The 15,316-nt window shown below is 49.2% G+C and overlaps 1 protein-coding gene across 1 annotated transcript in view; it reads right to left on the reverse strand.

Annotated features, from left to right (window-relative positions):
• Window positions 1-4,655: 4,655 nt before the first annotated feature.
• The window catches only part of GATAD2B (GATA zinc finger domain containing 2B), a 128,107-nt gene continuing 117,446 nt past the window's right edge, over window positions 4,656-15,316 (reverse strand). Inside the window, exons 8-11 of the mRNA XM_008059326.2 lie at window positions 13,917-14,119; window positions 12,608-12,718; window positions 12,315-12,432; window positions 4,656-10,196 (exon numbers count right to left, since the gene is read on the reverse strand). Of these exons, the coding sequence (XP_008057517.1) occupies window positions 10,063-10,196; window positions 12,315-12,432; window positions 12,608-12,718; window positions 13,917-14,119 (566 nt within the window). The 3' untranslated portion in view covers window positions 4,656-10,062. The remainder of the gene's footprint in view (window positions 10,197-12,314; window positions 12,433-12,607; window positions 12,719-13,916; window positions 14,120-15,316) is intronic.

The following is a 15,316-nucleotide window of genomic DNA, read 5'->3' on the forward strand; positions in this document are numbered from 1 at the left end:
AAACGCCCCCCACACGTGGCGCGCCCTCCCGCCCCTGTCGGGTCCTGGGGTCTCCGCATCGGCAGCCCCCCCCTTTAGGGCCCCTCCCGCAGGGCGTGGGCTTGTCCCAGCAGCGGGGTCTGCCCTCCTCTAGCACGCTGATGCTGGTGGGCGTCTCGGTGGAAGACGAGGCCATCTACCAGTGTGTGGCAGAGAACAGCGCGGGCTCCAACCAGGCCAGTGCCCGCCTGGCCGTGACCAGGGGCCCAGAGCCCCCCGCCGCCCCCAGGGGCCTACGGGCTACTCCTCTCTCCACTTCCGCCATTCGAGTGTCCTGGGAGCCACCCCCCTCCAGCCGGGACGTCATCGGCTACGTGCTGCACCTCCGGCCTGTGGGAGGTGGGTGTGGGTGGGTGGTCAGGGCTTTGAGCTCAGAGCTTGGGCCGGGAGCCAGCATCCCTGGCACCAGCCTGCCTCTGCCCCCGACTGGTGGCATCCTGGGCCAGTCCTTCCCACTGTCTGGGTTCCAGCCTCCTTCGTGACCCCCAGAGCCTCCTGGATTCTGCCTAGGCCGCTGGGACTGTGGCTTTCTGGGTTGGTTGCCTCTGGTCTTCTGGTGCTCTTCAGGTTGGCATTCAAGGCCCCTTTCTCCTTCTAGCTCCAACTTCTGCAGCCCTCTTCCCTGCTCTCCTCAGATGCCTGGCTGGCCCAGCCAGGCACCAGGGGGCCTTTGTCCCACTTTGCCAGGGTGGAGGGATGGCTAGTGAGAGGATGCTGACTTGCCAAGCTGCTGTGTTCTTCAGAGCCAGCCGGCCCGGAGGTCCAGGAGGCTGTGAGCAAAGGCGCCTTCGAGCATGTGTTTTCCAACCTGGAGCCTGCCACAGCCTATGCCGTTCACTTGCGAGCCTACTCGGCGGAGGGTGCCAGTCAGGACTCTGCCCCCATCCTTGCCTCCACCATGGGCAGCAGTGAGTGATGGCCTTGTCAGCCCTGGAAAGCCCCTGGCTGCAGGTGGGCAGGGGCTGCCAACCAGTTCACCCGTTTTCTTCTGCAGTCCCTGCTGCCCTGGGCTTCTCCACCAAAGTGCTCAATGCCACCTCTGTGCAGGCCTCCTGGGAGCTGCCCCCCCAGCTGGGGCCCATCCAAGGCTTCAAACTCTTTCACCGCAAGCTGCCAGCTGCCCATTTTGAGGGGCCCCTGCTCCTGGCCAGCAGTGTCAGCTCCTTCCTCTACACAGACCTGGGTGAGGCTCTACATCATCTTGTGATGCCCGCAGCCCCCCTGGGTGACCTCGCCCGGGCTTCCTGGCCCAGAAGGGCCTGTTTCCTTCACATCCCCCTGCTTCCTGCAGAGCCCACCGCCCTCTATGAGATCAAGCTCCAGGCATTCAACGGCAATGGGGATGGGAACAGCAGTGCCCGCTTTGTGTCTCTGCGGGATGTGCCCCCCGCCGCCCCCGGTGAGTGGGGTCCAGTCGGAGGGGAGCAGGGTGGGTCCAGAGCAGCCCCCCCCCAGGACCCATAGCTGTCAGTCTTCATGGAGGAGGGCTGGGCCTCGCCTCCACCCTTGGTCCTGACAGATGGCCCCGTGTCCACAGAACCCACGGTGGGATGTTCCTGTGGCCGGGATGAGAGCAGCTCACTGCCCAGGGTTGTGGTAGGCATTCACGTGGGCCTGGGCACGCTCATTTGCCTTCTCTGCCTCTTCCTGGGCTGGAAACACAGGTAAGGGCCAGGTAAGGGCAGCTGGCAGAAGCTGCTGGGGAGTCTGTCTGCATCACTGTGGCTCAAGGACCCAAGAGCAGGAAAGAGCCCTGTCCGTTACCAGCCCACTGCAGCTGAGGAGGCCAAGACAGAGATGGGGAGCCAGTTCTCAGAGAGGTGTGGCACCGGGAGCGGGAGGCCACATGAGCCACATGAGCAGGGCAGAGAGGACTGGGGCTTCCGAGGCAGCCCGTTTCCCTGCCATCCAGCAGCATGAGGAGGGGGCCCACCCTCTCCACCCCTGGGAGTTTGGATGGGAGGAGGGCCTGGGGTTGACGCTAGGCCGAGTGAGGCCCCAGGCTGTCATGGTGCTGACCCTCCCTATTCGGACAGCTTCCTCTGCAGACAGGGGTCCCGAGAGTGCTGGGCAGTGCCTCCGACTAACTTGGACAGAGCTGGGGGCCGCCAGAGACAGACTCAGAGTGGAGGGAGGCCAGGGGAGAAGACTGAACTCATCACCCAGGTGAGGGGGATTCCAGCAGGGGAAACTGGCAGGCCTGTGACCTTAGCACAGAGGCCTGACCTCCTCCTTCACCCTCAGGTGACCATGGAGCAGCCGCCCTTAGCCTAGGGCCCTCCCTGTGGGCTCCCTCCCAGATGTCACTAACTCTGGACCCACCAAAGAATCTACCTCACCTGGCCCTGTCGCCCCGGAGTCAGGAAAGAACCAAAAGTCCCTCAGTCCCTCTACGGGGAGAGGCAAGCCTGGCCACAGGGGGAGAGAACAGGGTGCGGTTTCTCTGTTCCTCCCCCTCCTGAAGTGGGGAAGTGTGTGTCCTTCCTCACAACACACCAAATAACCTCAAACTAAACCAAGCCCAGCTGGGAGTGAGTTAGCCCTAGCCCAGTGACTCCTGTCTCACAGCCCCCAATATGTCCGACTCTTGACCCAAATATGGATCTACCCAAAGATATATAGCTTTAAGGATCCCCCCGAGAGGAGGAGGCAGGGCAAGGGGCTCTGTCATCACCTCCATCTCACCCTGAATCCCTTAAGGTTCATGTCTCAGTGTCTGTCTCCTCATGCTCAAGCTGAGCTCTGACAAGGGTCAGGCGATCTGCATGCAATGTGGGTCAAGTGGGTGGATGTGCAAAGGGGGGCCGAGTTCCTTGCCCCCTTTCTCCCCAGAATGTAAGACTCTTGGGTATCTGGGCTCACATGAGCGTCTCTGAGCAACCAAATGCCCACCTCCTCCCTCCCAGAACCACAGCCCCAGGCCCTCCTCAGGGGCCAGCGCTCCCCTCGTATTTCTATTTTTCAAAGATTAGTTTGAGTCAGGGTTTTGCCGGTCTCGAATCACGTGTAGAATGAGTACAGAGGCTGTGGGCCATCCTACCCATCCACCTCCCTCAGCTCTAGGATTCCAAAGACGCCTCTACCCGCCTCCCTCCACCAGCCTATGGCACTCAAGGTCCCATAGTCCCTCATCCAGCTCTGTCATGCCCTAAAGCCAAAGCCCCCCCCCACCCCCTTTATCTACCTCTCTTCAGGGCTGTCCAGTATTGTGCCAAAAAGGAGGAAGGCAAGTTCTGGGCTTAGAGGGCCCTAAACATTGTCCCCCCAGTGCTCTTGTAGAGTAATGCTAGTACCAATGACAAGACTCCAGCAAGGCTGGGCCCTGGCCCACCACAACAGCGCCCTCTGAGAGGTGCAGAAGCAGCTGCGACTGAGAAGGCGGCTGGGAGGTGGGGTGGGGTTGCGCACAGCCCCAAACTTCAAGTCCTTGAGGAAATGACATCTCCTATGGTTGAGTGGCTTGCTCTCAGTGCTTTGTTGGAAATAACCAAAATGGAAAAAATAAATTAGGAACTGATTAATGCTCTGCGTTGAAAAAACGGGGGAGGGGATTGTAAGATGACAGCAGTTGCAGGTCTCTCAGGATGTTGCATTCCGATTTTTTTTTTTTTAAGATGTGGGGTACAATTCAGGGTTAGTTAGGTATGCAAACGTTGATTATGCAGGTACCCTTGTTGATGAGGTGTGCCCCTCCCTCCCCTGGCAGTTCCCTTAACTGCTAATCCCACCCCCATTCCAATTGTTAAGGGACTACATTCTGAAGTTTGCTAAGAGCAGTATGAGCCCCTGTTGTTCTAAGGCACCTCTCTGGCAAAAAAATCAGCATGTTACAAATGATTTTTTTTTTTTAGTTGGAGTCTCACTCTGTCACCCAGGCTGGAGGGCAGTGGCACGCTCCTGGCCACCACAGCCTTGACCTGCTGGGCTCAAGCAACCCTTCCACCTCAGCCTTCCAAGTAGCTGGAACTACAGGCACACGTCACCATGCCCAGCTAATTTTTTGATTTATTGTAGAGATGAAGTCTTGCCAAGTTGCCCAAACTGGTCTTGAACCTGTGGGCTCAGGCAGTCCTCTCACCTCAGCCTCCCACAGTGCTTGGATTATAGGCATGAGTCACCATGCCCGGCCTAAGGATTTTTTAAAAATAGAGATGGGGTCTGTGTTGCCCCGGCTGGTCTTGAACTTCTGGGCTCAAGCGATCCTCCTACCTCAGGCTCCTGAGTAGCTAGAATTACAGGCAGGAGTCACAGTGCCCAGCTGAAGGATTGTTACTAGAGACTAGAGCAGTATGGTGAGAAGCACCAAGGACAGCTGGGGACACCTTTCCCTAGGAGAGAACCCAGCTCCCTTCCCATGAAGTCATCAGGTAATTAGAGTGGTGCAGTGGCTTCCAGAACATGGGCTCCAGCTAGAGGTGGAGGGGAACAAACACAGAGAAGTAGGTGAGGGCTTGATAGAATCACCACAGTTGGAGGAAAAGGTTCAAGTGAAAGGGAGCCATGGTGGGGATGATGGGGAGAAAGATGAGCTGCACCCCATCTCCCAATTAGCCCTAAAATTATCCCAGCGAACTGCCAAACTACCCCCATGACTAAAGCACAAGCCACAGGAAAGCTTAGAAACCATTCCTTTCTTTATTAAACATAGCTTGCAAGTGATAAATATTACAAAGTTTTTTTTTCTTTTAATCCTTTCTCCAAAAATTAGCTTATTATTTGAATCTGTCACTGCTGAAATGCTCAGCAGCATCTGAAACAGATGGGAGTGTATTTGCCTTTTTGAAAACCAGTTTCTATTGGTCTTAGTTTTTTCATTTTATTTCCCAAACACAATGCAGAAAATTAGAATGAGTTAAAAAAAAAATAAAGGAAACTTAAAGAGAGTTGTGCAAAAGGGTCTTGTTCCCCTCCCACCCACCCTATTCAGGGAAGGCCATTCCCCATCCCACCTCCCTGCTCCCACCCCCCCAACCCCAATCTATCCTTCCACCTTCACCAGGGCCTCACCCACCTTCCTGCGTCCTCTCCAGGCTTTACCAGCCAAGAACCTAAAGACATATGGGAGTGCTCAGCCCAGGCTTTGGGGAATTGGCCCTTGAAGGAGACAGACTGTGGAACAGCTGCCTTTAGGGGGTTCAGATGAGATCTGAGGAAAGGAGACAAGATGTGGGCTGTACTGAGCACTCCCATTTTGTCACCAAGAAGACAAGGGAAGTTCCACATCCTGGAGCTCACAAGGGGAGTAAGTACCTAGAGCACCAACCGGGCACTCCATGATTGACCACCCTTGAGGGCTCTGGGCTACTATGAGGCGGGGCTGGGGCCTGGTCCCTGCCCTCAGATGACGAGAGGCAAAGGGGCAAAGATGTCACTGGCCTAACTGACGTGCTGGACATCACAGCTGCCAAATCAAGGGTAACAGTAGGGGTCTGGCAGCTCTCCAAGGGCACTGTCACATATGTAGCCACTTCAACACCAGTTGCTCTCATCTCCTCTCTGTTTGCTCAGCCCAATTCCCGCACTTGTTTTTTTTTTGTTTTTGGCAGGTGGAGAAGGAAGCACAGAATTTTAAACAGTGACCAGATGATTTACCCCCTCACTTCATAGACATGAAAACAGAGACCCCAAAAATTAACTCTATCAAAGGTCACATAGCAAGTTAGTAGGAGACCCCAGGTCTCCAGACTGTAGTCCTAGCCCTCCAACCCCCTTGGTGCTGGTAATTCTCTTTACTCTCCACAGTCCTGGACCAGAGCCATGGCTCTTCCAGGAGCACACCTCACCTCAGTTCACACAGCCTAAAACTGTGCAGATGGATGTGGCTCTCACTAGGTAAAGCCCCCTTAGGATGACTTCTTAAAATCTTTTCTATCACCCCTGACAATTCACCCTCAAAGGCCCATGAGACTAGGTTTTCTTTTTTGAGGGGGTGGGGTGGGGTGGGGGAAATCCCTTGCATAAGAAAGCTTGACACTGAATTTTGTTATATAGGTATATTGTATATATGCTGATGCAATCAGAGGAAAAAAAACAGTGCAAATACAATTACAATTCATAATAATACTTGGTTTCGATGCCCCCGGGAACTGCCCCATTCCTCGGCTACCTCCCAACCCCCAGCACTTCCCCACAGTATCAACCTAATGCTGGGGGGCAGGGAGAGTGGGCAGGTGAGGGTAGGGAGTGGGCTCTGCCAAGGCAGTGCTGGTGACCTGGAGGAACGACTCCAGGGTGGGGAGGCAAGGCACAAATTAGGGGTGGGTGGTGGGGGAGGTGGCATCTCTAAGGAGGGATGGGGTTGGAGCAGCTGCCAGTCTCAGTGTGCTGGGCCCGGCCCACTCCCCTACCCACCCTCCACAGCCCTGCCTCCCTACCCCCTCCCCTTCCCCAGAAACCCTTTTGCACGGATCATACACAAACGGGCACATTACAAAATGACATAACACAGTTTCACAATATCCATGGCTAGGGCTTTTTTTTCTCTTTTTCAGTTTTTTTTTTTCTACACAATGTACAATTCCTTTTAAATGGATCAAGAAATAGCTTATATACACGAATGAGTCCTTGTTATAACATCTCGGCAGCAAGTATCATAAGCTAATGAAGGTTTTGATGGAAGGGAAGGGAGCCTAGGACTGGGGTGGGGCAGGGGGATGTGGAGAGAAGGGTTATGCCTTCTGGAGGAGTGGGGAGAAAAGGGAATGGTTGGGGAAAAGGAACAAAAGTAAAATATCAAGAAGCATCTTTACAAAGCAGTTCTATAGCTAATTCCTTTTAAAGGGGAAAGGAAAGGTAACCAAAGCAGGAAAACATTTATCTCTGTGTCTTAAAAAAAATTGTCTACCATACATATATCCAAAAATGTGGGGAAAATACTTATTCCAGGGATGGAGGGAGTCCAGATGCTGTGGTCATATGACAAAATAAAACTGACATATAAGGACCTCTGTCCCTCACTTTTACCCAAGCCTTATCACTAATCCCCCCATTTCAGGCTTCTAAGGAGTAAGATACCATCCATAAACTACTACTTTTAGTGCCACAAGGATGGAGGAAGCCAGGCAGAACGGGTGGGATCCTCACTCTAATACTACCTTGAGCTTCAGAGCTCCAGGGGTAAAGGATAGCTCTCCAAACAGAGGGTTTTTCCTCCTGTCCTTAGGGCATGAGGCTTAGTGTCTGCAGGGCCCAGGGCCTGAGAAAGGACAGTAATGACAGACTTGGAGGAACACAAGGCAATCAGCGATGAACAAGTAGAGAACTGAGGAAGACAGATGGGAAGGGAGGAGGTGGAAGGCTAATACTTTACCATGATTAGGGAGACCTCACCTCCGTCACTAATCCCTGGGAAGGGCATAAAGATGGGGAGAAAAGAGGGTTAAAAAAAAAATCAAACCTCAGCGATTGAACAAAGGGTCACAGAGCTATACTAGTCAACAAGCAGCTTCTATGTAACTGACCCTGAGGGGATAAAGACAAGGAAGATCCCACCCTCTCCCCTATGGCCTCAGCACCTAAGCAGGCACGACTATGGGCTTTCCTTCCCCATCATTCCCCATCGCTATATATCTTACTTCCAAACCCCATTCAGGTGGCCTGGCTCCCAGGGAAGGTTCTCAGCTCAGGGCAGGGCAGGACAGCCCCCAGCCAGACGGTATTGCACATTCTCTGTTCCTTTTAATCTCAACTGACAAACTTGGGCACCTTGTACCTCTGAGCACCTCTGAGCCGGGGGAGAGGGAGACGTAACAGAAATGGCACTTCATTATGGGGGAGGGACAGGCTAGACAGACATGCCACAAGGCAAGATGACTTGCAGGGAAAACAATAAAAAAAAAAAGCTTCCAATTTTGTGGAAGAGAGAAAAGCAAAACCAAACGATTTATCCAGTGCTTTCAAAGCACAGAGGGCAAAGAAAAGATGTAAGAATATATCTTTATATATATATATATAATTTTAAAATAATCCCAGTCCCAGTTCCATTAACCCCCCTCCCTCTCCCACCACTTACAGTCAGGGGTACCACATTCCCCAGAAAAATACTCAAAAAGACCCGATCACTACCTGTTACTAGCATCTAGCTTCCAGATCATTTCACCACTGGGGGAGCCCAGACACTGGCTGCATCTCTGCTCCTTTATTAAGTGCTCAATTGATTTGGGGGAAGGGAGGAAAGAAAAAAAGCCAGGAGGGCCCGTAGGGCCAGTATAATCACCCACAGTGGCACTGGGGTGTGGGGAGCAGAGGCCAGAGGGGGAGAACTGAGCCTGATTTTAGCTCCCTTCTCCACCTCACCTCCACATTTTATGGGGAAGATGTGCAGTTTGTGTGTGTGTTAATTTTAAAAGTGCCTTCTTTAAAAAAATTATTTAATTTTAAAAAATAAAGGTGGGGGAACTTCCTCAGGTGGCTTTCAAGGGCAAAATATTAAACTTCTCCTCATACCTCTTTGCTGAGAATATCCCCCCAGTGCACTCTGGTAGTTTCTGGAGCTGAAGAGGCAGGTGGTATATGCTATGAGGAGAGCAGAAACCCGTACCTTTAAGGGTTTCCCTTTCTCAGAAACAGCCTGGTTCCCTCCCTCCTCCCCCACAGGGTGGGCAAATGGGATGCTAATCTCCCCAATCCCCAGAACAGCAACATTGCACAATTCAATTCATTCTCTACATTAGTAGCACTTAAAAAAATAAAAACAAAACAAAAAGGCAAAAGTAATAGAATTCTTGGGGGGAAAAATGACAACTACCTGTATAGCGGAGGTCCTATGCTGGTTCTGACATGAGCTGTTTGGCTCTGAGCAGCTGGTTCTGCAGTTAGTGCAGCAGAGTCAGGACAGGACTCCAACCTGATTATGTGCCTCCACCCTCACCTTCAGGCACTCAGAGAGTGAAGGAACAGGAAACACTGAGAATCTCAATTGTTGGGAGAGAAGTCCTTTTCTTCCTTACTCTAAAGCTATTTCCTCCTTTTGTCATGTGACTCATTTATGTCCATTCCAACATTTAGGACACCCAGCAAACTCAGCCTGGAAACAGTCGTTCCTCTATATTCTAGATGAGACTGGTTAAGGGGGATGGATTAGAATTTTTAAAAGGGGGTGGGGAAAAATTTTACCTAAGATGAAATAATTTGGGGCTAGTTGGCCTGGAATAGACTTGTGTCCCCTTGGGGTCAGGAGACCAATCTTATTCCCTTGGAATCCAGAAAGGACCTAGTCTCAGTCCTCTCTGACTCATCGTTAAGCTCACCATCATACCTCTTTCTTCTGCTCCTCTATGGGCAAATTCCAGGGTTGGTAGAGTTTTAAAGCTTTTCCCTCCAGGCTCTCTTCCCTCATTCTCAGAGCCCAACATCAATACTAAACACTGCCTCCCAAATTTTCCAGCCCCCAAACACCCAGAGCTGGGGTGCTATTCCTCCTTGTTTGATGTTACCCACCCACCCTTTAGGTTAAGTGCATTAAAAATTTCTGCCCCTGAAACTCCCAGTCAAGTCCTACTTGGCAATTGGAGACCCTACTGCAATCTGCAATGCTCCTATCATCGAACTGAATGTCATCTGTGTTTACGAGAAAAAAAAAAAAGGAATAAAGAAAGGAAAAAGACTGGGGGGAAGAAAGGTTTAACCGTCCACTGAACAAAGGGAGGAGATACAACATCATTAAAAATGATAATAATTATAGCATAAAAACAAACTTCAGAAACACACGTTGGAGGGCTTAAATTCTCCCCAGGACCTCATTCTGACCTCTATCAGAGGTAAAGATCCACCTCACTGTTAAAGAAAATTGAAGAAAGAAGACAGCGGCAGAAGAACAGATCGCAGCAGTGTGAAATAAAGGGGAGGTGGCGGGCCAGGGCGTGTGTTTTCCTGTTGATTTCTATTTTTTTGTCTTCTGTTTTCTGTTTTGCTTTCCGTGTATGGTAGGCACCAGTACAGGCACTGCATGCGACGGAAGTTGGGGGAATGGGAGAGGAAAGGGATAAAGGAATCAAGGTTGGGGCAGTACAAGTGGAACAGGCGTTATTTCTGTCCACTGATAGACTGCGATATAGACCGGGGAGGGATCATGTCTAAAAGGTATTCACGCTGTCGGTCTGCCAAACTGGGGCCTTTGTGTCCTCCGATGCCAGTATTCAAGTATGCAATGTTGACACCTAGACCCAGGAAACAAAAGTGGAGGGCAGGTATTAAAAGAAGAAATAACGTTCCCTTCCACACTACCTTGGGGCTGCAAATTTAGAGATGGGGAGGAAATATTAGAATCTGCCTGTACCTGTCCAGATTTAGCTAATTTATTTCAGTAGGAACTATCCTCTCCTACTCTCAAGCTTTAGGAAAATAAGACTTCTTGAAATCTCAATCCTACTAGGAATAATGAATACATGGCCTTGATGGTATAGGAGAGACAGTGAGGAGAGGACAAAGATGGAATCGATGAATCTGCTTTAATTTTTGGGCCAGTGATTGTGGAGAGGCATCCCTGGATCATTTAGACAGAACAGGTGATCCTGGTATCCGGGCCAAAAGAGATCAATAACCACATGCTCACTGAAGGCAAATTAAAAGTATATATATATATATATATATATATATATATATATTTTTTTTTTTTTCTTTCTTTCTTTCTTTTTTTTTTGAGAAATGGGTGTTTAATCAGAGAGCAAGTTGGTATATTCACCCAAAAAACCTCATTTCCTGACAGTACAATTTACTCAGAATTTACACTCCTTGGCCACTCACCCACCCTGGAAGCTAAATTAACAAAGACATGACTTAAGATCTAATCCCTTCACCAAACCCCAAGATTGAATTAACAAGGCCTATGGCAGTTCCAGCATGACCCAAGGTTTAATCAGGCTGATAGATCCTTAAGCAGAGGATGGGGAGTTACAGCAATAAAAGCAGCTACCTTGGTACATGCAGATAAATAACTTCGAATTAAATTTTTTTGTTTTTTTGAGTTGTAGTCTTACTCTATAGCCCAGACTGGAGTGCAGTGGCAAGCTCCCAGTCACCCCAGTATCGACCTGTTGGGCTGAGAGGATCCTTACACCTCAGCCTTTCAAGTAGCCGGAACCACAGGTGTGCACTACCACACCCAGCTAATTTTTTGATTTATTGTAGAGATGAGGTCTCGCCAAGTTGCACAGGCAGGTCTCGAACCCGCGGGGCTCAGGTAATCTACTCACTTCAGCCTCCCAAAGCGCAGAATTACAGGCTGAGCTACCGAGCCCGGCTTTGTTTTTTTTTTTTTTTTGAGTTAGAGTCTCACTCTGTCACTCAGACTGGAGTGCAGTGGCCGCTCCCGGCCACTGCAGCCTTGACCTGCTGGGCTCCGGCGATCCTTCCGCCTCAGCCTTCCAAGTAGCCGGAATTATAGGCATGTACTACCACGCCCGGCTGATTTTTTGATTTATTGTAGAGCTCATGAGGTCTCACCAAGTTGCCCAGGCAAGTCGCAAACCCGTGTTTTTTTTTTTTTAAAGAGACAGTATTTTGCTCCGCCATCAGCTCACTGCAGCCTCAACATCCTGGGTTTAAGGGATCCTCTGGCCTTAGCCTCCTGAGTAGCTGGGACTACAGGTGCCCACCATCATATCCAGCTAGTTTTTTTCTTTTTTGAGTTGGAGTCTCACTCAGTCGCTCAGACTGGAGTGCAGTGGCCACTCCCGGCCACCGCAGCCTCGACCTGCTGGGCTCCGGCGATCCTTCCACCTCAGCCTTCCAAGTAGCTGGAACTACAGGTGCGCGGTACCACGCCTGGCTGATTTTTGATTTATTGTAGAGACGAGGTCTCACCAAGTTGCCCAGGCGGGTCTCGAACCCACAGGCTCAGGCAATCCACTCACCTTGGCCTCCCAAGGCGCAGGATTACAGGCTGAGCCACCAAGCCCGGCCTCCAGCTAATTTTTAAATATTTTGTAGAGATGAAATCTCACTATGTTGTCCAGGCTAATCTTGAACTTCTATCTTACGCAATCCTACCACCCTGACAAGTGCTAGGATTATAGATGTGAGCCACTGTGCGTGGCCTAAAAATTAAATTTATAGTGGGAGTAACAGTGTCACTTTTATCATCAAAACACCAGTGCACTGTGGCTGGCACATTAAATGTGCATAATATTTGCTGAATAACAAAAGAGTAAGGGAGTATGCCCTAACTAAAGAAAGAACAGAAAGCAAAAGAAGGAACAATTCACCTAAAGGGGCTGCTAGAAAACTATGAACTACAGTCGACCCACAATAAAAGTTCTCAGATCAACACCTCTTACCTGGCATACCAAGTAGGCCACCTGGCACAGACAACTGGGGTGCCTGTGCAAAGTTTGAAAGCATGGAGCGGGCAGATGTGGGTATGCCACGCTGGAGGCTGCTCTGTGGCTGTGGAGCCTGCAATGATGAGGAGATAGTTGATATAACTTTGCTATGATGGAAAGGTAAGTGGGAGGCAAAGACATGAGAGCAGAGAAAAGCAGTATGACGGTCCACAGAAGAAAAGGACAAATTAGTATAATGGTTGATAAACGCTTGAAATAAATCAGGGTCAGGAAAAAAAATTTCTCACCTGCCGAAGTGTATGATGTCTCATGATGGTCTCTTGTTTACTGACACTGGACACAGCTGGAGCCGTAGTGGGGGAAAGAGCTGCCTGCTGCTGTAATCGCTGTTCAATTTCCTGTTGGGAGTCATCAGATCAGGTTGGGCAGGACAGTACCCAATTCCTAACCAGAAAACGTAGAGGTCTTTTTATCCCTACGCTGTCAGCTACTTGGAGGCATACAGAAAGGGCAAGAGTTTGGTGGGTAAGGCATACAGAAAGGGCAAGAGATCTCTGGGTATAAGTAGCCAACTTGCTTTGTTGATTAAGGACTGTATACCCACTACCCCTCAGGAAAGCTGCCTCTCAGAAGTTGGCTGGAGGTGATGAGCCAACTGATGTAATGAAAGCTGACAAATTACTGGGGTTTTAATTTTGATTCCTACCTACCCATTTTCCCAAAAATCCATGACACTCCCCAAACAAAGGAGTCTGACCGGTGGTAGAGTGGGAAATGGGATAGAGGAAAAGGATCTGAGTTTCCTACCACATTCTTCCCTAATATACTCTTTGTTATATAACTATTACGGGAGATGTTCACACATTCTGTAGCATTACTGCCCTTTCCTGGGCTACTTTATAATCTACTCTTTCCTTTGTCATTTCTTGTCAAGTATGGACTGCAAATAGGTATCTCTTTCAAAGAGATTTCTGGCACAAGTATAAATTTCTGCCACCAAAATCAGTTTGTTTTGAGGAGACAATGAAGTCAAGAATAGAGTGCTATAGAAAAATCAGGTGTCAGCTGGGCTCGGTGGCTCAGCCTGTAATCCTGCGCTTTGGGAGGCCCGAGTGAGTAGCTTGCCTGAGCACGCAGGTTTAAGACCCGCCTGGCAACTTGGCAAGACCTCATCTCCACAATAAATCAAAAATCAGCCAAGTGCGGTAGCGTGTGCCTGTAGTTCCAGCTACTCGGAAAGCTGAGCGGAAGGATCGCCGGAGCCCAGCAGGTCGAGGCTGCGGTGGCCGGGAGCGGCCACTGCCCTCCAGTCTGGGTGACAGAGTAAGACTTCAACTCAAAAAAAAAAAAAGAAGAAAAGTCAGGTGTCTCAAGCCTTTCCCTTAACCTCAGCTAAGCTATTATAAGTTACTACGTTTTTATCTAATCAGTCAATAGTCAAATGGAAATGGGAAAGACAGAGTGATGAGAAAAAAAAGGAACCTAGGCCTCCAGGTCCAGAGGTCTGTGGAAATCACATGCACAACTCCAAACTAGAATGACTCTTGGGAAAAACAAACTTGGGGCAGGTAGCTGATAAGAAGTGAGATTTCTTACCTGTTCCTGCTGTAGGGCTTTAACAAATGCATTTTTCAGCCGGTTGGTGTGTTCAGCTTTTAGAGCCTTCTTCTGGTTGGAGGTCATACACTGCTCACACAGAATCTTACCATTCTTTTCTTGCTTCCAGTGGGGGGTGAAATCTGTGCGGCACTGGGCACATACAAAGGGTTCAACCCGCAGAAGTGAGGCACAGCTTTTGCCTATATGCCAATAACAAGAGTAATCAGTGGTTTTACATTTCCTACCTCTTCTGTTTCTCTGAATCAAATAGATGTTTTCTAGTTTATTCTTCTGAATTAAAAAGAAATTCTACAAAAATACTCCTCAACAATTTAGAAAATATTTCTTTGTTTTTTGAGTCGGGGTCTCACTACAGTCACCAGGCTGGACTGCAGTGGCACAATCACAGCTCAACATCCTAGGCTCAGGTAATCCTTCCACCTCAGTCTCTTTGAGTAGCTAGGACTACAGGTACATGCCACCATGCCCGACTAATTTTTTGACTTTTTGTAGAGATGTAGTCTATGTTATCCGCCTTTCACAGACAGGTGAACTTAGACTTGGAAAATTTCAACCACTGGGCTGTCAGGAGCTATGTTTCTTAGACTATGTTTTCTTGTTTGTAAATAAGGATAGTATTATCTGAATTCTTTAGGGTGATATTGTTACAATCAGATTAACTAAAAGTATTTTATGGCTGGGCACAGGGGCTCATGCTTGTAATCCCAGCACTTTGGGCGGCCAAGGTGAGAGGACTGCCTGAACCCAGGGGTTTGAGACCAGCCTGGGCAACTTGGTTAGCCTCGTCTCTACAATAAATTTTTAAAAATTAGCTGGGCATGATGGAACATGCCTATAGTTCCAGCTAATTGGAAGGTTGAGGTGGAAGGATTGCCTGAGCCCAGGAGGTGGATGCTGTGGTAGCTATGATTGTGTGACTATGCTCCAGCCTGGGCAACAGAATGAGACTCCAACTCAAAAAAAAAAAAAAAAAAAAAAACGAAGACGAAGAAGTAAAGAAAAAAAGAAAATACTGTGTCAATTAAAAGTCAAAGGACTCTATCTAACTCAGTCAATATTTTTGCTTCTTAGTATCACCTTATCTCAGACTGTACTGATCCCTATCACATACATTTACATTTTTTAGTTATCAATGTCTGAACTATTCACTTTGTGATCTGCTTATAGCTAACTGAGCCTTCTAGACACTTTCCCCTACAGTCAGGTTTTCCTGTGGGTACACATTTAGAGATTCAAGCTTAATAACTTGTTAGCCTAGACTGCATGGTATTAATACTCTTTAGTCTGGTTCAGGATTGGTTTACAGCTTTTTTTTTTTTTTTGAGTTGGAGTCTCACTCTGTTACCCAGACTGGAGTGCAGTGGCCGCTCCCGGCC

This window comes from Carlito syrichta, unplaced genomic scaffold (genome assembly GCF_000164805.1).
Source record: "Carlito syrichta isolate Samal-C Ts95f unplaced genomic scaffold, Tarsius_syrichta-2.0.1 Scaffold303992, whole genome shotgun sequence".
In the NCBI taxonomy this organism is placed as follows: domain Eukaryota; kingdom Metazoa; phylum Chordata; class Mammalia; order Primates; family Tarsiidae; genus Carlito; species Carlito syrichta.